The sequence below is a fragment of the Phodopus roborovskii genome, unplaced genomic scaffold, assembly GCF_943737965.1.
Source record: "Phodopus roborovskii unplaced genomic scaffold, PHOROB, whole genome shotgun sequence".
NCBI lineage: Eukaryota > Metazoa > Chordata > Mammalia > Rodentia > Cricetidae > Phodopus > Phodopus roborovskii.
In genome coordinates this window covers 16,082,545-16,106,494 of record NW_026126541.1, presented here as the reverse complement: position 1 = coordinate 16,106,494, position 23,950 = coordinate 16,082,545, and the positions used below count along the sequence as shown (strand labels likewise).

General features: G+C 42.1%; 1 protein-coding gene and 1 non-coding gene across 2 annotated transcripts; both read right to left on the bottom strand.

Annotated features, from left to right (window-relative positions):
* Window positions 1-995: 995 nt before the first annotated feature.
* On the bottom strand, window positions 996-23,628 carry Cwf19l1 (CWF19 like cell cycle control factor 1). Its single transcript, XM_051199792.1, has 14 exons — window positions 23,517-23,628; window positions 20,757-20,841; window positions 19,789-19,867; window positions 18,592-18,693; window positions 16,931-17,145; window positions 15,215-15,333; window positions 14,189-14,273; window positions 12,229-12,369; window positions 11,246-11,357; window positions 10,280-10,359; window positions 5,499-5,708; window positions 4,685-4,804; window positions 3,865-3,962; window positions 996-1,300 (listed from the first exon to the last, which is right to left on the bottom strand). Exons 1-14 carry the CDS (start codon window positions 23,537-23,539, stop codon window positions 1,156-1,158), a joined length of 1,614 nt encoding a protein of 537 aa, XP_051055749.1. The 5' UTR covers window positions 23,540-23,628; the 3' UTR covers window positions 996-1,155.
* LOC127233594 (small nucleolar RNA SNORA12) lies at window positions 4,987-5,131 on the bottom strand. Its single transcript, XR_007835491.1, has one exon. It is a non-coding gene; the product is annotated as a small nucleolar RNA SNORA12 (small nucleolar RNA).
* Window positions 23,629-23,950: the final 322 nt, after the last annotated feature.

Genomic DNA, 23,950 nt, shown 5'->3' with positions numbered 1-23,950 from the left:
TTACTGTTCCCTGGATCACTGTTTCCTTAAGTCATAGCCATCCTTAGGTTGCTCCTTACTGTAATTGCCCTATTTTATTTTGTAATTTCACAATGGTCTATACCCTGGTGATCCCTAAAGTCCTATCACCAACCTAGATCTGAAGAGTCTGAGAATTATTTAACAGCGCTCTGGACACATCCATCAGATAGATAATTGTGTTATCTTAAACACCTAAAATGCATTCAAAGCCCCCATCACCAATCCTGATCTGCATGGGTTTCAGAAGTACCTAATGGCAATCTATTGGAGAACTTCAGTATCTAAAACAACACATTCAATGAAAAACTCATTTCCTTAAATCTGCCACTTTCTTTCCCAATTAGACTATAAACTATAACAACAGACACCATGTTAGGGCACTCACTGGATATACTCTTAGAACTTAGAAAGATCACTAGCATATCAGAGTTAAATATCTGAATGATGGAATGGACTCTTTTATGTGAACATGATACTGAGAAAACATTAGCAAAGGCCATGCATTTCCCTTCCCCAGACTGAATTGCCTGTGTTAATCAGGAATATAAAGAAAGTTCTTATCTCTGTTACACACACACACACACACACACACACACACACAAATTCCATTTCAGTGATGATAAGCAACATAAGACATTTATCAACTTATAAAATTATTCCCTTTTAATCACTTACAAGATTTGGGGTCAGTTATTTTTGGTTTTATGGTGGGATGGGGTGAGGGTGGGATAGGTCTCATAACACAGCCCAGAATGGCCTAGCCTGAAAATCAATTTGTAGATCAGACCATCCTTGAATTCACAGCAATTCTCCTGTCACAACTCCTCAACTTCTGAGATTATACGCATGAGCAACCACACCCAACCTCAAAGGTTTAAATTTGGAAGATGTGGATAAACACTGCTGTTCTTAGAAATATGTAGCAGACACTCTTTTAATACACAATTGCATCTCAGACTGACTTCTTTAAAAAAAAAAAAAAACATTAAAAGTCAATGCTAGGTCTCCTGCTGCAGGCAGTTTCCATGGGAATATATGAAGGCAGGGAAGAAGCCCCAACAGGAGACTCCAGTTTCATTTTAAGAACAGCTGTAACAATTTCCTGTGATGTTCATAAAGTGCCTTTCCCTTTGTCTAGTCATCCAGAGTGAAGTCAAAAGGTTCAAAGTCTTTCCGGAAGCGTCGAGCCAGGGTCTCCTCCTCTTCCTTACTGATTTGACACTGCCTCCAGTCAGCCTTGTCAGGAATATTGAGAATAGCTTCACTGGCCAGTACCTCCCTGCAAAGAGAGTAATCACAAGAGAAAAATGCCAGTCATTAACTGAAACTTGACCATCCTGTTCCTCTGCAGCACCTAAAGAGCATGCAGACTTCTCAACACTCATACTGGTCTCTGACCCTGACTCCCATCTCCCCATCCTATCCATTGAAATCACTGCCACACTAAGTGACCTCTCCCACCCCATTTATTCTCCTTCCCTGGAAAAACTTGGAACCACAATATTAGTACTCAAGAAGGACACCACATGCAAACTAAACAACAGGCCCTGGTGTCAGGAAAATCAGAGGCTGAATTTCATTCTAAGCCCTGATATTTGATGTCTATGACACTTCTTGATTGCAGGCTCACTTACAAGAAAGAGCACCTTCCATATAGGCCATACAACCAAAGCACATTCCCAGCAGCTGTTGATCTTGTCTTACACTATAGCTTTGACATCCGGACTAAACAGGGAGTCTGCTGAGGGCATGGTTCAGTCACATCATACTCACTCTCACTTAAAACTCCTTTGCCCTATCCTTCTACGCAACTCTCACTTGTATGAGTACACGGAGAGGCGTTCAATGTGAAGGAAACAACTCATACAGATACATATACATACAGCTTATAATTCCCAATGGTTTATATTTTTACTTGTAATTTATTTTAATACAGTAGAAACAATTCCATTTGACACATTTCAACTTTGAAGATACAATAAATAAAAAGGTGAAAATGAATCACACTGTCTGCTGAAAGTCAAAGGATCTAAACTCAAAATTTTGGTTTACCTGACAAACCTTGAACATGTTTCTTCACATGTAGAATGAAGATATAACCACTTTAAGTATAACACATATCACTTGTATATTAGGATTATGAAAATGTTCAGTGTTGAAAACATAGGCAAGCACTATGATCACAAACCATTTTGTGAACTGTACATGGTTGTGCCTATGGGCAACATATGCTTATATCCCCACTGTGCCGATCTACATCTCTTGCTAAGGCAATTGACCTACTTGCTTTCTTATCAAACCATATTTACTGAACTTATCCAAGGGGGCAATCTCTTGGAGACTTTCCTAATTAGTCTAGGAATGGCTGAAGGCTCATTCAGAGCCCAGTGGCTGAGAATAGCTGCAATCAGAGATCAGCATGGAATCACCCACCGGGTGCATTTTCTACTTCCCTCCATACAGGTTTTTATAACAATGTAGAATAACAAGGTTAAAGACTTCTCACCCTGGGGTCCAGACTAATGTTTGACCCTTCAACTGTGTGACCATGAGCATGCTACTTAATTCACCTTAAGGCACAATATCCAATAGAGCAGCCACTAGCCAGAAGTGGCTATTTAAATTTAAGCACTAATTAATTAATTAAAATTAAAAATCAGTTTTTAAGTTCCATTTTCAATTTTTTTCTTTTTTTTTTTTTTTTTTTTTTTTACTACACACATATTGATGTGTGAGGATTCATGCAAGCCATGGCACCTGTGTGGCCAGAGAACACATGGGCATCTCCTACCATGTAGGTCCTAAAGATCGAACTAAGTCACTACACTTGGCAGCGAGCCATCTCATCTCACTGGCTCCTCAGCCCCATTTTCAAGTCTCTAACAGCTACACATTAACTTGTGATTATTGTGTCAGTGCAGCCTTATAGAGCATTTGTATGTTTGTATGGAGCTCTGCCGGGCACTGCTGAGAGCGGCCTTCACTCCGGTAACTGGGATAGCAGGGTATAAACAACAGAACTGGAAGGTTACACGAGACGACGTGCCTGACCCAGCACATGCTCAGTGGCAGCACGTTATTTTACCAGGAACGCTCTCATCCCATCTCTCCCCCTTTGGTCTGTCTCTTAAATTCACCTTCAGCCCTTTCTTGGAATCTTACATTTAGTAGAAATGAGCCCTTCCTTCTCTGAGTTTCTAAAGTATAATGTTCAAGATTCAATCATGGTACTGAGTGGCGATATATTATTTATGATTTATTAAAGATTGCCTGAAGACCAGAAAAGCAAAGCAGCCAGCCACTAGCTCCTACCTCTACCTCAGCTCGGACCAAGGGGGTGATCTCAAACTGCTCCTGACTTCACTGCTCCTCAGATTCACTCAGACTGCTACGCTCTCCTCAGCGTGGCTGACTCCTGAAGACCCTGCTCCTATCTTTTCTATCTCTCTAGTGCTGGGATTAAAGGCATGAACTGTTACTCTTTTATACTGACTCAATTTGTGTAACCCTGGGTGGTGTTGAACTCAGACCCATCTGCCTTTGTTTACTGAATCCTGAAATTAAAGGTGTGTGTCACCACTGCCTGATTTCTATAGCCTGAGGCTGACTTTGCTTTTTGATAAATCATAAATATCACCACAATTCCCCTTTTATGTCTAATCCAAAAATAAAAACTACTAACATATATCACCTCAGTACTGTTCAAATTCTACATCACAAGACTGTAGATAACACTGACCTGCTCTAAAACTATAGGCTTCCTGGGGAGAAAACATTCCCTAGTTGGTTTTTCATGGATTATGTGTTTATTATAGGTCTAAAATAGAGTGAAAACATACAAACCTTCCAAACTGCAAAGGAAAATTCTTTTTAATTCTGTGGAAAAGTTTTTCTCCTGTGTCGAGTTCAACATAAAAATAGGCTGTTCCCGGCTGTGCAATCTGAAGTAAACAGAGTTGAATGAGGACAAAGATCACAGTCAAAAAGCTCACTGTCTCCTGTAAACTCTAATTTAGCAAAGAATTTGGTCTAGATTTTAAATTAAAAATATGGGACAGTATAGGAGCTAGAGTTTAAAAAACTAATATATTCCCAGTGGTACCCATCCTTCTAAATTCCCATTTTAGGGTGTGTCTAATTTCTCTATTTATCTAATTCTTGTGTGTTTACATATGTGTGTACCTATTCCCATGTATGTGATTACACACGTAGGTGAATCCACGTGCCTGTGGAGGCCAGATGACATTGGATGACTCTTTCAGTTCTCTCCACCTTATACTTGGAAACTGGGCCTCTCACTGAGCCTGCAGCCTTTCAATTTGTCCAGAGATCGGGATCCTCTGGGCTCTACCCTCTCAGTGCTTGGATCGTAGGCACCTGTCCCAGCACTTGGCTTCACAAAACTGTTGGAGCTCAAACTCTCAAGTCCACACTAAGCCAGCTTCCCATCTATGAAATGTCTAATCCCTTATTCTTCCTAGGAAACCACTACGACTTAATTACAATGCTGTCTTCATCTCTATTCCTATCAACATTCTGTATTCTAGTACCAAACGGCTCACTACTTAGTATTTTTGGAATCGCTTGACAGTACCTCTGATTCACCTTGTTAAAACCCAGATCTTAACCCCTCCCTGAACATCACTACCCCTTCCTGCTTTACCTGCTTGATGTCTGAGTGCTCTGGAATTTCCAACAGCTCTATCTGTTGCTCCTGTGCCTGGGTAATGAAGGCTTCTTTAATATCATCCGTAACACAGCAGCTGAGGGGCACAGGAATGACCTGGGTTGGTGTGGGAGGAACATAAGAAACTCTTTGTCTGATTCCAAAGAAGCTGTCTTTAAAGTCTTAGAGGAGTAGCAAATCCATCACTGGGGTGGAGAACACCCCTCAGCATAGATTCTCCTCAGGCCAAACAGCCTCCATCGGCCTGGCTGTAGGACTTAAACTTATGAGAACCAGTCACTTATGGGAGCCAATCTGTCATCAGGAAACTCCCAAGAGAAACTCTTTGTCTCTAAGACTTTGATGGCTCCTGCATAATGTATGTGGCAGAGTCAGGCCCATCTGAACACTTAACAAATGTGCCAAAAAGACGCTACCACCAAAGACTCAAAGCACTCAACTGCCAAACTAACAGCCTATGCTAGCTGGAAACTGCTCCCTACCTCTAAGCCTTCAATCATGCTAGACCTCCACAGCCTATGTCTTTATCTGCCTTGGAACCATCCTTAACTACCCACTCTTACACCATCCTGCTAGTCACTTACCCCCAGTATGAACTTCCCTATGAAATCTCTGGGATTATCAGCAGCTACTCCTTGCTCTGTAAATAACCACTACTGGAATATTATCATGAAAATAAGATTAAATGCTCTAAGTATTAAATTCAATACTGAGGTCATAATTATTTAAATATGTATCAATCTCAAGGTCCCCGTAGTGATTTCCAAGTTCCTGGGCAGAAAGCACCTACCTGAAGCTGGAGGTGATGGCTTCTATAATTTCTTTCAAACAGAACACAGCGCTTTCCCCGACTCTTAAAGAAGCGTTTCAGAGTGGCCTTGTACTTCTCCACTTCTTCTACCACCTCTGCCGAAAGCTCCACAACCGACTGGTAGTGTCCAATAGGCAGGATGAGGATATGGTCATCAGATAAGCCTCCCTTAGCCAGGGCAAGGTAGCACTAAAGAACACAGAGCAAGATAGCAAGCCGACATATATACTCAATCTTCCAGAGAGACCCACACATCCACAGTGAGCCTGACTCACATGAACAAATGCACAAGATGCATTCCTCTCCCCCAACCACAGAGGATGACAGGGAATTGCTATATTATCCAAGGCAGCCTCAAACTCACAATCCTCCTGACTCAGCATCCCAAGTACTGGTACTATAGCCCTGTACCACTACACCCAATCCAAGATGTTCTTAACAAAAATTACATTTTAAAAGATTTGATTTTAAAGGTGGAACAGGAGCTGGAGACGTGGTTCAGTAGTTAAAAGCACTGGCTGCTCATGGGTGGTACTTTTCAGGTTGTAAATGAATAAAACAGATAGATAGATAGATAGATAGATAGATAGATAGATAGATAGATAGATATTACCAAACACTAAACTGTAGTGTTTAAAGTAAAAATAAATAAAATAAAATTGTAAATCAATGAGTTAGCTCATGCCTCCAATCACAGCAGTCAGAAGGCAGAAGCAAGTGGATCTCTGAGTTCGAGGCTAGCCTAGTCTACTTATCTAGTTTCAAAACAGCCAGGACTACACAGAGAAACCCAGTCTCAAAAAACAAACAAACAAACAAACAAAAAAAAAAAAAAAAAAAAAAAGTAGAAGATTAAAGTCCAGCCTGAATCCAGGCCAAAAAAAAAAAAAAACCCCAATAACAATAAAACAAAACCAAAATCATCAAGAATGCTGTACTGGTCTAACAGCTAGCGTCTGAACAGAAGATACTGTGAATGAGCAAGCAAAGGACCAAGGATTATCAACGCATGCAAATACATAGGTCCTTAAAAATAGACTATACATAAACCAAAGCTTGCTCATCTTCATTTATTCAACAGAACTACACACACCCACAGCTGATTTCCCATATGACTTAAGTTCACTAAAACCTCAAGGAGCAGGGCATGGTGATACACACTGAGTTCAGTTCTACCGAGTTCTACCTACTCAGGAGGCTAAAACTGGAGGATCTCAAACTTAAGGCCAGCCTAAGTAATAGAAGGGTCTCATTTCCAATAACCAAAACACCACCCTCCCTAAATCCTCAGAGGCATTAAAAGTTTTTACTAATACCCACTTTGTATTGCTTTTGTTTAAAAAGGTTGCCCTAGAAGCCTTTGTTTTCTAGCCTTTTCTTTATGTCACAGATCACTACCAGGGAAATCAGCTTTTACGTTGTGATGTATTTAAAGTCTAGACTAAATAGCTACACACACCTATAATTAGTATCTCAAGTTCTTGTGAACCATTTCCCCGTGCTTTGGAGCTCTCTCTTAACTGTTCTATACTTGAGTGATCTCTACCAATGTATAAATATATGTTATATGTATAAATGTATAAATGAATGTTCCTCCTGTAGAATACATGGATTTGCAAAAGTTGTTCCAAACTCAGCAGACTCCCCTTTTCCCTGCCTGTGGCCACACCATCAGCATACTTTATGTACATCCCTGAAGGAAGGAAATCACAGCCAAGTAGAGAGAGCCAAGAGGAACATATAATTAAAGAAGAATGGCTGCAGGGAGATTGCAAACCCTTTGCTAGAGTCTCAGATGTCCGGAAAAAGGACAGTGCAGGGCAATGTAGGTTTGACTACTAGGCAGGTATTAATCTAGGATAAAATGCTCTTGTGGCCTTCTACTTGGGGCTCGGTCAAAAGCACTACTGAAGATGCCTTTTGCTGACTTCAGACAGAGGAAAAGGTTTCCTTCATCATTCCCAGGCCAATTTTCTGGGGAATAAACTGAATAAGAAAAGAAAGGACATTTCTCCCCAAGGTCTGGAAGAACATAAGGCCAAGCTACCCACCCCAACCCTCATCTGCTACTGGGGGCTCTTTAGGCTTCCCAAACAAAAGGCAGTTGAAAGTCTGCCTCACCACAGGCTGTGTGAGAAAGAAGAATGGCATAAAGTAATCCAAAGATGAGAAGGCCCAAAGCTGATCTGAAAGAGCACACCTAAAAATCAAAGCCTCTCAAGCGTGTTCTCAGCACTCATCCACAGGCCCAGGGGCCAACAGTGTGTGTCACAGACCTTGACCCCAGAGCACCTCCCTAGACTGTGTGCCAGCCATTAAGGTACAAAACACAAATAGAAAATTCTGGGCCTCCTCCGTATGAAAAGAAGTAAACAATCAACGTGACACTCTAGCTGTTCTATAGGAGGCCACAAAAATTGTCAGGATGAACTGAGGAATGTCACCTTTAGAAGCCCAAACTGGAAGAAATCAATGAAAACCAGAAGCACTACACGTTAGGCAAGCCCCAGAGAACATCCACTTCTAGTCATGGGGGCTAGAGGGTAACTGTAACGCTGGTGATGAAGCGGGCTTCACAGAACGTAAAAGAAAAAGACAATTATCGTTAAGGAACCTGAATATTTAATGTCTAATTGAGCCCCCCCCCCCAAGGAAAAGTAGCTGAGCAATGTGACACTGATGACTTCCCTAAGACACGTGATGTTCAATAGGGATTTGTCTAGCCCAGTTACCACACTCAGGGTCATTAGCTCCATAGACTGATTCATTTGCTCCAATCATGTGACTATAATCATTATCCTAAAAACATCAGGCATGGTATATGGTTACAAAGCTACATACCCGTGATGGCTTGATTGTCAACTTCACTACATCTGAAATTAACTAAAACCAAAAAATGGAGGGCACACCAGTGAGGGACATTGCTTAATTTTAAGTGGGAAGATCTACTTCTAATACGGATCTTTCAGCTGAGAAGACACACTTATAATCTAGATCTTCAATCCAGATCTTTGGAGCTCAGAAAAGCCATCTCTAATCTGGGTCACACCATCTGCTGGAAGCCTACATAAGGACATGGAAGAAGGAAGCTTTTACTTTTTGTCACCTTGCTCTCCTCTTGCTGGCAAGGAATGCCTTTACCGGCATTAGAGCCTACTGCTTCAGGGTTCTAGTGTACATTGACGATCAGTTGTGACATCCAGCCTTATGTACTGAGCATTTAATGGACTTTCCATTCACAGTCAGCCATTGTTAGATTAGCGGGACAACAGCCTGTAAGTCAGTCTAATAAATACCACACACACACACACACACACACACACACACACACACACACACACACACACGTATATAAATATACAGATAAACAGACAGATCCATTGATGGGAGATGTCATTCTGTATATGTTTCTCATACTCGTTAATGAATGAAGCCCTGTTGGCCAATAGGAAAGGAAAACAGGAGGGCCTAGGAGACAAGGAGGAAAGAGGAAGTAGTAAGGAGGAGTCAACATGGAGAGTCTGGAGAGAACAGGACATAAGCCGGCTCTCCGGTAAGAGCACATGGAAATATTAGATTAACAGAAATGGGTTAATATTTAAGACAGATCTAGCCGATAAGAAACAAGTACCTGGCCAACAGCATTATATCAATACAGAGTCTCAGTGTGTTAATTGGGGCAGGCGCGGCGGTGACGACAGGACAAGACCAGCGGCGGGCGGAAAAACCTTATTCCTTACAATCTATTCTATACGTCCTGTTACTCTAGACAACCCTGACTAGTGATAAGTGAATAGACAAAAAATAGTTTGACTGTATAACACTAATTGTCAATAAAAAGGAATGAAACATTTATATATGAACTACAATATGAATGAACCTTAAGAATATGCTAGTCAAAAAAGCCAGACACAAAAATACATGTATTTTATGATTTCAGTTAAATGAACTGTCTAAACTCCACAAACCTAAAAATACACAAAGTATGTAAGTGGTGGCCAAGGCTGGGGATGGAAACTGAGATCACTGTAAATGTGTCTAAGAAATTTTACTGAACTGATAGAAATGTTCTAACCCTTTATTTTATATATATATATATATATATATATATTTTTTTTTTTTTTTTTTTTCTTTGAGACGGGGTCTCTGTGTGGCCCTGGCTGTCCTGGAACTTGCTATGAACTAGAGCTGATTGGCCTTGAATTCAAGAGATCTACCTACCTTTGCCTCCTGAGTGCTGAAATTAAAGGTGTGCACCATCACACCTGTCGTCTAAACCTCTATTATGTGATGGTTACATAATTTAATAAGGTTACTAAAATATCAAGCAACTGTACGCTTAGAATGGGTAAATGTGGTGGGAATTTGTTTATGATCTAATAAATAAAGCTTGCTGAGGATCAGAGTGCAGAGCTAGCTACACTAGTCAGTCTTAGAGGCCAGGCAGTGGTGGTGCACACCTTTAATTCGGGAGACAGAGGCAGAAAGATCTCTGTGAGTTTGAGGCCAGCCTATTCTATACAGTGAATTCCAGAACAGCCAGAGATATGTAGAGAGACCCTGGGGGAGGGAAGGAAGAAAAGGGGATAAGGGGAAGGGAGGGGAGGGAAGGAAAAAGAAAGGAAGGAGGGAGGGAAGGAGAGGAGAGGGATAGGGAGAGAAAAGAGTAAGTTCCATAAGCAGATCATATACTATGCAGTTAGTAAAAACCAAGTCATAGGCGTTTTCTTCTCTGCTACCTATCTATGGAAGTAACTTACATGTGTGCCAATGTTGACCACCAAATGCTTTTCCACTTCAGGGCTGGCAAGGCAAAACCAACAAGGTCCTGGAGGTTGAGCTTCATATGAAAGAAACAGACATAATCACCCTACAGAATTCATCCTTGTAGCTGGCGAGACGGCTTAGCAAGTAAAAGTGCCGCCACACAAGTCTGACAACTTGAGTTCCATACCCAAACCCTCAGTGGAAGGAGAAAACTCACCCAGAGAGCTATCCCCTGACTCTCACAAACACGCCACAGCAGACATGCATGCACACTCATACACAGCAACAATAACAATAATTACAAACCTGAAGTGGAAAATTCATTGTTGCCTGATCTACACATACTGCAAAGACTGCAAAGGGGAATGGACCTGCGTTTCTAACTCCGAATGCCCAATGCCTGGCACCACTTTCAATGAAGCTAAACCACTATTGAATCCATCTGAATTGACAATCAGTCCACAAATAGATGACATATTGACAAAAGCAGCATGCGCCTGGCAATGGGCTGCAATGAGAGCACTGGTCTGGGTGGGGCTTGTCGGGCACCCCAGTTCCAGTTCCAGCTGTGACATCAGCTGGTCACACAACCATGGCTTTACCTTCCTGAGGGCAGATTCACCGCTTTAAAACAGCAGGGTGGAGAAAGGAGGATCTCAAGGAAAGCTGGCCTGAAAGTCCTTCCTCTCAGCTGATTATTCTATTATTTTATAACTCACATCAGTTTTATACACTCTTACCATGTTTTACAGAGACAAAAGGAGCTTGCTCTATATTCTTATAGGAAGAGTCTCAAACAGCCTGAAAGTCAGACCATTTTCATATTCTATTTTCACTTTGCTCCTAATAGCACCATAAAATTTTTCTTTGCTGGCAGACGCTCTTAGCAATGCTGTTTTCCAAACAATGCCCCCCACCCACCCAAAGTTACCGCTCCCAAAGGTGACCAAGGTACTTACGAGGCTTGCGTGGCTGCTTGGCCTGAGGAGGCTTGTTATCCCTGCCTGTGGATGACCGTTTCCTTCCCTGCTTTTCATTCAAATCGAAGAAGAATTGACAGGCTGGTTCTTCCTGGAATGGCCAGTGGGGAGGAATATGCTATTCAGCTCCTTTACACAGTGACTGAACACCAAGCAAAAGGGAACGTTCCTGTCACTCACATCTACGTGTCCTCTCAGCCCTGCCCTGCCAATTCTAGGGAGGAGAAGTATCTTCTCAACCCTGACGCCTGGACTCCCAGTCCTGTACATCAGCATACCTACCCAACCACTGCCACATTCACCTCTTCTGAAAGATGAGAACCTATAGAGCGATTCTTCCCTGAAGCAGAGCAGCATGAGCGCGGTTACATATTCTCCTCTGTCTCAATAATGACATGGAGTAGCCCTAACATTTCAGAGATGAAACAAGTCTGGTCCAACTTCAACTCAAGAGACGAGAGGGTCAAAGAGCCTTTAGGGGCAACGGTAAAAAGAGGAGGCAGAAGACTGCTTCTAAGTGGACAGAAAGGTCTAAGAAAGCAGACCACGGCCCTAACATTAAAGCATGACTGCCCTTGCTTTAGTGGAGAAAAGTTAACTTCTAAAGGTCTGCTACTAAGAAACTTCTTCAAAGTAAATTTCTCTACTAGAAATCACAAATCTCTGCTACTAATTGACCCTTGCCTAAAAAACTGGAAATAATTCACTTCACACAAGGAAAAACAGTATGAATTGACTTAGGCAAAGACTCAACATTGAACTGCTAACCTCAAAATAAAATTAAAAAATTGAGTTCAATTACAATCTATTAGGATCTTCTTCTAAACATTACCATGATTTGCCAAGAGGAAAAACATTTGAGTCTAAAACTGAACTTGTTTGATGTATGAAACTATGACCAGGAAAAGCATCCCTACAGAGGACAACCTGGCCCTGAATCCCAGTCCACAATCAGAATTCACCTGAGAGACAGGAACACGTTTTCCTACAGCTGCGTCCTTCCCAGACTCTCGGTAAGGGTTCTCAGTGACATCCGGAGGCTGTTTCACCAGCTCTGCTACCGCCATTAGCTTCATGGGGACAATACTGAATGCATAAAGATACTGCAGAGCAGAAGAGCATGCGTAACGTTAGGGAAAATACTGTTGTCGCAGTGGGACCAACCCAGGTTAGGGTGACAATTTCACAGAAAGTGTCTGACGTAAGTAAAATCTGAGAATGCACAGTAGTGGAGCAAATGCTATTGTGGTGGCCTCTGCAATGGCTCATGAGGGCCCACACAGCAGTGAGCACCAAGGCAAAGCCCCGGCCCTTAGACAGACTGGTCCCTCACTTGGGTGACCAGGGAACAGTGACAACCCTCACTCCTAGGCTCCGGGGGACTAGCTTTGTAAGCCTTGAAGACAAACTCTGCTGCTGTCACTGCATCTGTCGTTATGCGACCTTTGTCAGCAGAGTCATGGCATTCCTTTCCCTCTTCTCAAGGAACACTGCGACCAGACAAGGTGGGCTTTCCCTCACTGACACTACACAGTCCCCACACGTGCTGACTCATTTCCCTGGACACTAGGCGCAAACAAGAAAACAATTCATTCGTGGGCTAACGGCACAAGATAGGAAACTTTAGGCATAAATATATCTCTACCTCAACACAATATAGAAATGAAACCTGAAGCTAAAAGGATACACTATTTTCCATTTAACTGTACTAGGAAAAACCGATACTATCCAAAGTACAGAAAAGCAGAAAAGAAACATACACAGCTGTTAAGGATATACATGGGAGGGGCTAGAGAGATGGCTCAGAGTTTAAGAGCACTGGCTGCTCTTCCAGAGGTCCTGAGTTCAATTCCCAGAACCCACACGGTAAACCACAACCATCTGTACTGAGATTCGGTGCCCACTTCTGGCGTATATGCAGGCATGTGTACATAATAAATAAATCTTTTTTTCTTTGTTTTTAAAGGTTATACATTGGAACAAAATTTTTAGATGAATGGTGCTTGTCAAATTAAAACTGCCCACGTGCTTTTTTTGACTAAGACATGAGCTGCACTCACATCTCTGAGACTGGGTAAGAGCCGGAAATCACAGAGCACTGCTCAGCCTAAACAGTCAACTTCAAACATGCCAGTGGGCTTCAAAGCTTAAAACACAGAAAGTGCGTACAAGGGCACTTATCTTTTAAACACTGGCAATAACATGCTATAGAAAACAATCAGCTTAGAGAGGAAGGTTATTCTATTTTCTCACTGAAGCGCTTATTTTGATATTAGCTGTCCCTGCCAACAGTCTAGATTTTAGCACTAACAAAAAACATTCCCAGAGAAGTGAAACATACAACCCACTTTGCTGATTTATTTTCTTTCATCATCTGTACTATTTTCTAGATTCTAGTATAACTAATACTAATACTAAAGCTAAGGAAGGTTTAATATACATACATACATGTTTCATTATGTTTATTGCTGCTGCTGTTGTTTTTGAGACAGAGTCTTATTATGTAACCTTGGTTGGCCTAGAACTCACTACACAGACCAGGCTGGCCTCAAACTCACATTGCTCTGTATGGCATTGCCTGCCGAGTGCCAGGATTTAAGGCGTGTGTCAATGCACCAGACTTTAAGAATATTCCTGAGAGGATTTTATTATTTCAGCTCAATGAAGCTGCTGGAAGCAAGCAAGCATTCCACCTGAGGGCAAACCCATATAACACCAGTGGCAACCACGTGATGCGGGCGGAAGGACACCATTTCCTTTGTCACATCCCACTGAACCGTTCTCTAAGGCCTCCACCAAAAGCACTCGAGGAAACCTGTCTTTACAGAGGAGTCCCTGAAGCTGCTGGAAACTTCCAGTTGGAGACCAGAAGGTCTAAATGCCAAGCAGACAATAAAGAGTAATAAACACTCAAATCTTTACCTTTTTCTTTTCTGCATTCCCAACATTCGCCAGTGCTATAAAGCGGGTGGCATGCTGTGCACTTTCTTGTAGAACAACATGGTTTCTAAAATATATGTGAAAGATAACAGATCTCAGTCACTTTATTGCATTTTACAGAACAATGGGTCTCACCATGGCACTTTCATACTTTAACTCATGACCCTACCCTTGCCACCTGCCCTGCTTCTCTTTCTTCTCTCAAATAGTTCTTTCACATGGTCCTAATCGGGACTAAAGATGGTGGCGAGGGTGGGACAGTGGAATCCTTACATGCTGCTGGTACAGCACTAGGGGCCTCTCTCACACCAAGTCTATCAGAGCCACCATACGACCCTGATGTGCCACTCAGTTTCCACTCAAACAATGAGTACATCCATGGTTACGGCTACACTCTGCACTTGGAATAGTGGACTACCTAACTGTGCATCACATGAACAACAAAACAGAACCTAATGATCTACAATGACCACCCAGCATTGTAATGGTAGACCCTAAAATTTTAAGGATTCTTATAGTCAGTCAACTGATTCTATTTCAAGTTAGGACATAAGTGCAGATAAAATCATTGACTCATGAGTCTGGTGTCTCAGTGGGAAGTGTCCTCCAGAGGCTCAGTGCTTTTTTGATGGTAATTTTGGGGGAACCTGGGGAGGTAGAGCCTTGTTGGAGGAAGTATGTCATGGGCTTTAAAGGTTTATAGTCTTGGCTCACTTCTTTCTTTCTCTGCTTCCTATGTATAGATCACATGTGATCAGCCAGCTTCCTGCTCCTGTTACCATGCTATGCCCCCCCCCCCATGATGAATTCTCCTGGAATTATAAGCTTCTTTTCTAACTTGAAATTGCTTTTGGCCTTGATATGTTAGTTACCACAGCAACAAAAACGAAGCTAAAACAGTCAATCACTTGTTTTGGTGCCTTAGCATTAGAAGGAAACAAGATAAATGGCTGAAAGTGAGTAAGAAGATGGAAAATGTGTAGAGAAGAGTCCTGAGATGTTACTCACCGGTACGGAAGTCTCTCGTAATAGGACTTTTCCAAAGCAGCAAAATGATACCTTGGTTTCAAGCTTGAGGCAAGACTGGAGACCAAAGCTGAACCACAATTTTTGGTATCCACTTCTCCCTAGTAAATGGGAACTTGGTTATCCACACAGACTCAGGAATTATGAACAAATGCAAAGAAACAAGAAAGCCTTTTTGAAATATCTTTCAAACTGGATTTGTAGTGAACTGCATACCTAGGACAAACAAACACATAAAAACACTGGAATATTACAATTACAGAAACAGCACAATTGTCGGAAACCAGCAGGTACGAGATGAGACAACCCCTCCTATAATGACCTCTAAAACACACATTAAGAGCTCTTTTGAAGACAGGTCTCTCCCTACAACTTATAAATTGCGTCCCCATAAATATGCTTCACAGTGTACCTATATATCATGGTCAGTGTAGAAAATGAACTTAAATACTAGCATTCAGAGCTCCCAGCGTCCAGCAAACATTCAAGGGCCTCATAGGCATATAAGCCTTTCTTTTGTTTGAGTCAAGGAAGTGTATAACCATGCTTTTGTTAAAAAAACTTTAACCCCAGCACTAAGGAGGCAGAGGCAGGCAGATCTCTGAGAGTTCAAGGCCAACCTGGAGTGAGTTCCAGGACAGCCATAGCTATTAGTTACACAGAGAAACCCTGTCTTGAAAAACTAACCAACCTACCAAACAAACAAAACCTTTTATGGTTATTTATAAACTCTGACTCAAGTTTCCACCCCTACAGCCCCATGGTAACTTTTAGCTCTCTCCAGAATAAGGGGCTTCCTTTCTAGAAGTGGAGTGACCATGGGTCGGCAGATGGAGACATCAGTTGCTCTTCCTTTTGGCATCCTCCTGAGTGTGACTGACATCTTGCTGACTTTTGTGGTCATGACACTTAGTGCTGAGTCAGCAAGGACACGGAGACACACACACACACACACACACACACACACACACACACACACAGAGGACACACTCTGGAACATCTTTCACAGTTCTATTGGGAGAGGTTTATTCTCCAATTCAGTCTTATCTTTCCCCTCACTGAGGCTCAACTGAGGCTTCTGCCCTTAAATAATCTTTCCAGGGTCTCCCTTAGGCCATGTCTATCTGTCATAGTTTACTTGTAGCAGCCCCTCCTCAAGACTATTTATAATGGTTAGATGGGTTCTAGGGCATCCATGTTAGTGTTGCAAACAGAGACTTAATATTTAGCAGCCTGTTCCCATCTGTAAATATTTACATTACTAGGCTCAGTCTTACAATGGCCCAATTTTAAGATGCATTTTGATGGCCAAAAAAACAATACTCTGGAATGGAGAAAGGGGAAAATGAATGCAACAGGAGAGATGCCAATAGCTGTAAATCTTTTCACTGAGAATTAATAAACTTGCAAAATATACAAAGAAATAGGGAAAGGGACGATACTTATAGAGGAATAATTTCAGGAACCATTCATTTATAATTAAGATTCAACAATATCATTTTAAAGTTATATTTTTATGAGATCAACTTCTGTTTTTGTCAGTAGATGTAGCTTTCACATCTTGAAAGTTTTCACAAAACATTTCTAGTAAAAGGTACTAAGAGTTAAAACATTCAAAATAAAGAGAAAAATGTTAAAAGCCCAACTTAAACCAGTATAATCTGCTTTAAAATTTTCAACTGAACAAGCACTACTCACAGAGGAATTCCCAAAGCTCCCCACATACTTGGGCCACGGGGACGTGAGCAAGATGTCAACACCCTTAAACTGGGATGCCGAACACAGCATTGTTCTCAGGGAAGACACATCCTTGGAACTAAAACTGTAACTCGGGGCTGGTTCATCCAAGGACTCTGTCCCACTGAGATAGGCAATCTGCAGCCCCGAGCTTCCAGTGAAGACACCTTTTCGACCTGGGTTCAGAGAAGGAATGAGCTTTAGTCAAAACTGTACAAGGAAATGTGCCACTTACATTGCTTGCCCATACCTCCTGGCTCTCTGCCTTTCTACACACCTGAAGGGCTGTAACTCCGACAGCCCCTCCTGGCTGCCGTGGATCCAGACTGCCTGGTTTTGACATTATTCCTGTCCCTTAAGTATGAACAGCTATTCTGTGGTGGCCGCTGGTCACTGACTGAAATTGCCAGAGGCCTCGTACCCTTCTCTCAGATTCTACCAAGCTGGTGCCAGCTCACTGAACTGTCCTCAAGCACCTGTTTCCCTGACTCCGATGACAACCTCTTACCAACTAATAAAGATGAAAAATTTTAAAACAATAAACACAGGGACTATAGAGATAGTTCAATGGCAGATCATACACTTAGCAAATGTGTGAGACTCTGGGTTTAATCACTAGTAACACGTAATAATATAATAATAAATTTTAAATCAGATAAAAAATGTTTTCCTCAACAATTTGCCTAAAGAAGTTTCGTATGATTGGAGAAGGCTGAAATTGCTTCTGTGAGGGCCACACTGCACAGAGGACTAAAGGCAATGGCAAAGTATGGTGGCAGGGGAGAAGCAGGGCACTTCTAACAAAGGAAATACAGAAGCTTTCACGAGATATGAGACCACAAAGAAGTGTGAAGCAACCATCTTAGACTATAACAATTTGTACCGGCGTTGGTGGCGCACACCTTTAACCCCAGCACTCGGGAGGCAGAGGCCGGTGGATCTCTATGAGTTTGAGGTCAGCCTGGTCTATGACTTCCAGGACAGATTCCAAAGCTACAGAGAAACCCTGTTTCAAAACAAAACAAAAAAGAATATAAGGATCTGAATGATCTGGGACAGTAAACTAACAGCAAAACTTGGCAATTGCTTTTATTATGACACTGAAGAAATTCAAGGGACTATGAAAAGTTTTAGCCCTGAATCAGAGCGGCCCTAAAATAGGAAAAAAGACAAAAGCAACGAAAAAGCCCAAAGATGAACGCTAAACATTTGAGTTGCCAAGTCTTAGACTGAAGCCTACAATAAAGCTGGTTGGCCAAATTAGCAAGAAAGGTATATGTATACAGCAAGACCTACAATAAGGACGGAATTTCTTTCATTTGAACGTAATGAATACGTTAAGTTCTCCATACATTGTGGGCAAGGCACTGGTCACTCTAGCTGGCTGAAAAGTGCGTACAGAGCTGTAGGAACGCAAGGAGACTGGGGGAAGAGAGAAACACTGAAGAAGGACCACTGTCCAAAGGGTAGAGATGCAGACCTTGAGGGGAAAACTTCTCCAGAGGGAAAAACCAAAATCCTTACTTGCTCAAGCAGCAATGGCAGAACACACAATCCTCCTAAGAGACTGATCCCTGGGAATCTTTTACTAAATTCATTACAAACAGCAAATATTAACTCACCCAGGTAAGTTATGTTTTCAGCTAATTCACACCCATCAGCATCCTGGAAATACTTTACTGTTTCCGGGTTGTTGGCACCAAGCACATATGTCTGAATAGGAGCTAATGAGGGAAGAGACATAACACCATATGGTTACTGGATCTGCTCTGAAATTCCAGAAATATTTTCTCATAGGTAAAATAGTCAGAGCAAGAGTAAAGAGCCTGTGAGTTCCTTCCACAGCCATCCTAAATGTAGAACATGCTCAATACTAAGGATTCTTAATCCAACCCTGTGGCTTGTACTAAATGATATTGAGGCCAATGAATTACCATCTTAAAGTAGATGGTCAATGTACACATAAGAAAACAGAGCCTAAAATAAAAGCACTGGTAGAGATGGTTCAGCAGTGCCAGGCAGCGGTGGCACACGCCTTTAATCCCAGCACTCGGGAGGCAGAGGTAGGCAAATCTCTGAGTTCGAGGGCAACCTGGTCTACAATGCTACCTGTCCCCAAAAAACAAAAAACAAAACAACAACAACAAAAATAGTATTATCTGCTCTCCTTCCAGAGGCCATGGGTTCAATTCCCAGCACCCATATGGTAGCTTACAACTGTCTGTAACTCTAGTTCCAGAAGATCTCGTACCTTCACACAGACACACAGACAAAACATCAATACACATAAAAATAGTCTTTTTTTTTTTTTTTTTTTTTTTTTTTTTAAGTAAGCTAGGAAATCGGCTCTCTGGAAATAAAGGAAATGAAGTAATTTTTTTAAAGCACCCTGCAAACAATGCTTGGCTGCACTTACTCCATTCTTGCCTGTTTAAATGAGTGTCCTTTTGGATTAGAATGAGACTCAATGAAATTCAAAATGTGAAAAAAAAAAAAAAAAATGGATTACACCATAGGCAGTCTTCAGCTCAATGCAGAGCTCAAGAGGGACATACCACTCTTCATTATCTTGTTTTGTCTTAGGCAGTCTAGCCATGTAGCCCAATACGACTAGTTATGGATTTATGATACTCCCACCTTGGTCTTTAAAGTGTTAGCACCACAGGCAAATACCAACAGGGGCAAGAGAGAAACTCTCAGAGAGCATCCATGCTCACCAATGCACGAGAGAAATCTTCAGCAACTAATGTGTGAAAAGCAACCCAACAAACACAGCCCCTGACATTTTGTTAGAGTACATTAAATAATAGTGTCTGTACCTTGCTTTTTGCCAGTCTTATACTCCTCCCACTCAGCATCTTGGGCAGAGCCAAAGAAATTTCCTACACACAACAGCAGCTAAAATGAGTTTTTTAAAGATATATGAGATTAAAACAAACAAACAAACAATTAAATATTACATTATGGACTATCATATTCAGTTAATTACTCTATTTAGTCGTCTCAAACCAAGCACTTATTCTTTGTTAACTTGTAGAATTTCAAAGTATCTTTATGAAAAGTTAATTAACTGACAATTCATCGAACTATTAAACTCTGATGCACTGACAATCAAATCTCAGTTGGGGTGGGGAGAGAGGGGAGGGTGTGAACTTCGGGAAGGCAGAATTTAAGTGCTTTCCAAAGACTTCCAGGGCCTCTTTATCCTTCTCCTTCCTTTCCTTGGAATACACAGTGGTGTTGAAACAGACACTTAAAGAATCCTGCTGTGAAATACAAAACTTAGATATTAGACTTCAGAGATATGGAGCATGAGAACACCACATTTGCTACCCACTATTTTTACTAACCTTTAACACAATGAACAAATTCTCCCCGAATCCACCATACTCTTCTGTATTCTATGGACTTAATCCACTTGGCAACCATATACAACACTCATTTCCAGCTCTTTCTTTTGTGAAGCATTTGCACGTTACCTGATTTAATTCCTAGCACACACTCAGGAAGTAGATCTGTGCTTACCAAACCTAGGTGTCACAACTGCCCAGCTGTGTTCAGTTCGTTTGGTTTGATTTGGGTTTTGATACAGAAAGAAAGACTGAAATTCATACAGTGTAAAGAAGTGGACAGTAAAAAGCTCTCCCCTCTATCGGTTCAGAGATTTCATATTTAAAAAATATTCAACCTAACAACAAAATGGAGGGTCCGTCGTACATTAACAAAGGATCCCACACTTTAACATTTGACGATAGAAGTAAATTATCAGTAAAAATGGTCATCTTACATCAAAGTTCCCACTTTTCTTCTGAATTGTTCGAACTCTGTTGAACAAGACATCAAACTTTCCGTCAACATCTCCACAAGCCAAGCTGCAAACAAGAGATAAAGACAGCAATTCAGGAGACACAAATGAATGTGCTAGGCTTGGTATCCACGTACCTGTCTTCTGGACAAGAGATATGACGCGGGCTCTGCAGCATCTTCTACCCTTGGTGCGTTTTAACGATTCCTGAAGATCTCAGCAACACCTCCAACTACCCATTACTAAAATTTAGCTTTTCCTGTCTTCAAAACTGAGCCACCTCCTTCTCATTCCCAAGATTTGTAGACAGGTTTATCACCAACATAGCCATGAGGAATCAACAAGTCCTTTATTAAATTGGAATCCAAGTAAATCTCCAAACATTTCTGTAACCTTTCTCTCCTTCCTTCCGCCTACTACACAGCTCCAGCCATACTCCAGCAGACACAGACTGAACAGCTATGCTGTGCAAAAGCTCAATATGCTAAATGCTATTCTAAGGACATGTTAGAATTGTAACAGGAGGAAGGCTTTTTTAAAGTGGCAGAGAGTTTACAATAAGGGATTCTCTGATCATAAATGCACATGGAAGATGCTATGATGGGAGAAGACCATAGCGTTACAGAGCTGGAAGGAGAAAATGACAAGGGCTGAGGTTGATTAGGTGAACTACCGCAAGCTGGGAAGTGATGCCCTGACATCTAATTTCTGACTTTCAAATTCTGGTTTTCATGTTGGGGGAGGTATTTTACTGGGGATGGCACATATGTGCCACAGTGCTCATGAGGAGGTCAGGGGACAGCCAGAGAGTTAGTTCTCTCCCCTGCCACCATGTCTGTCACCAGGGATTGTACTCAGGTCATCAGGCTTGGCAGTAAGTGCCTCTACCCACTGGGCTGTCTCACCAGCCCTTACTTATTTTCTTAACGTCTTTTACCTCAAAATACCAGAGTTTCTATGGTTTTGTCAGTGTGTCTCTCTGGTGTTCTTTTATTGTTCCTACCACTAACATTTCCAAGCAGCACAATGATATGACTATACATGCTTCATCAATGCTTTTAATAACAGTGAATGATGGTCTGGAGGAACTACAACCCAAAAAAAAAAAAAAAAAAAAAAAAAAAAAAATGCAAACATGGGCAATGGCCAATGGGAACAGGGAAGAGAAAAACAGATGAGAGACTTAAGAGTCTGAACACAAATTGAAAAGAGAAGCAGGAATGGAGGAGAACAAGGCTGAGCAACTGAGAGTTACGATGCGGCAGAGGCAGAGGCAGGGTCAGACAAACCTAGTTATCTTGGCTGGGATACAGGGTAGACTTTGCAGATCCTCCAGTGCCTTCTCCTCTTTCTACTCATTCAATGTACAGCCATCAGCTTAATGTTCCTTCCTCAGAATCATCTCAAGGTGCCCACTTCCTATACAAAGTTTCCCTCAAGCCCTGGCCTGTCTTTCCAGTGCTTTCTCTTAGTTTTCCTAACTGAGCCACCCCCAAACTGCCAAAGGATCACTCTCTGTCTCTGCTCTTCTCTAGGGAGGGTCTCTCTAACAGCCCCACTTACCCATCCTCAAAGCTTTCCCCAGCCATCAAGGCCTAGTAAATCTCTGAAGCCTTCCTGGTGAGCTGTGAAAGCCACACTTCCTAAAAGTCTCCAAAACCTATGTACCACTCCAGAACCAACTGTCATAACCATTAAGTAACCTGATTTATTCTCCAAACGTCTCTAGGAATCTTTCCAGCCCCCACTGATTATCAATTTCTGGGAGACACATTCACTATTATCTGGTGTGGTCCTTTTACAGCGTTTTCTGGTCCCAGTGACTAAGACTGAAGCCTGTGACCTTACAGTGGGAGTTCCTCACAACCAAACATCTCCCTACTGATCACACCTGTTTTAACAAGCCATCAGTTCCTGAACGTCCCTCTGCCATGGCTCTAACTAATCCTACCTTCCTTCTACTTCCTATTTCCTCCTACCGATTTGTTTACCACCTTTCAACAGGATCACTTTCCACAACGAAAACTGGATCACGCTAAGGAGTTTTTAAACATTTCAATGACTTCTCTGGGTTGAAGACAATAATATTTACCAGAGTTAAATCCTCACTTTCTCAGGACGGCCTTAACTCCTTCCCTCTAAGCTAGATATCATTATATATCCTCCAGAACCGTCGACCTTTTCTCTACATTTCTGCATTCGTTGACACCTGTTCTTCTGGTCGAGACCATCAGCTATCAAGACAGGCGCCCGTCTGTGCAACGCTTGGCGCCATGAAAGACACTGCCGCTACTCAGTAGCCTTTCTAAATGAAGTCTCGTCTTCGCTAACCGGCCACACCACAAAGGTACGCCGGGGCAAAGGCAATGGTTATCCTCACTGCCAATACCCACCAGTGCAGCCGATGTCTGCAACTATTTGGCTAATTAATAAATGCCATGAGGGGAGAAATGAAATGGAGGTGATGTGTAGCGGGCCTTAAAAAAGAAGAGAAAAAAAAAAAAAAAAGGAGGGGGGAATGTGGCTCCGCAAGCTTTTTATCTCTCCGAGAGACCCTGAAGACACTAGGGTGGAAAAACAACAGGAGAGCAGGAAGACTCGACTCCAGCTCCCAGCAGCCCCGCGACCTCCCCTCCGTCTTCCCCTTCCGGTCTGGAGAACGACCCCAGCTTCTACGCCCGCCTCTCTCCCCTTTTCCTTTCCCCACTAGGTTCCTGAGTCTTCCGATGCAAGGTAACTCACAGACGCAGCGGCTGCTGAGCCATCGGTGATTACAGCCTGTGCTGGGCCAGTCACCCAAGGCTGGAAACAGGGACACGCGCTCCAGGTTAGAACGCCAGAGCGCGGAAATATGACGTCACTCGTGTCGGCCAATGAGAAACCTCCCGCCTACAGGGCGTGCAGAGGGACAAAATCTTTACTACGAGGTTTTTTGCTTTGAAAGGCAAACTATAAAATTGAAAGGGGTGGAGAAATGAAAACATTTGGAGCCTGGTGGCGTTAGCTCATGCCTTTAATTCCAGCACTCGGGAGGCAGAAGCAGGGGGATCTCTGAGATCGAGCCACACAGAAAAGCCCTGTCTAGAAAAAAAAAAAAAAAAAAAAAAAAAACCTCAAGTCTGTTCCCATACACTTTATTTCTGCAATGCTTTTTGGGGGACGGGGAGATATCAAAT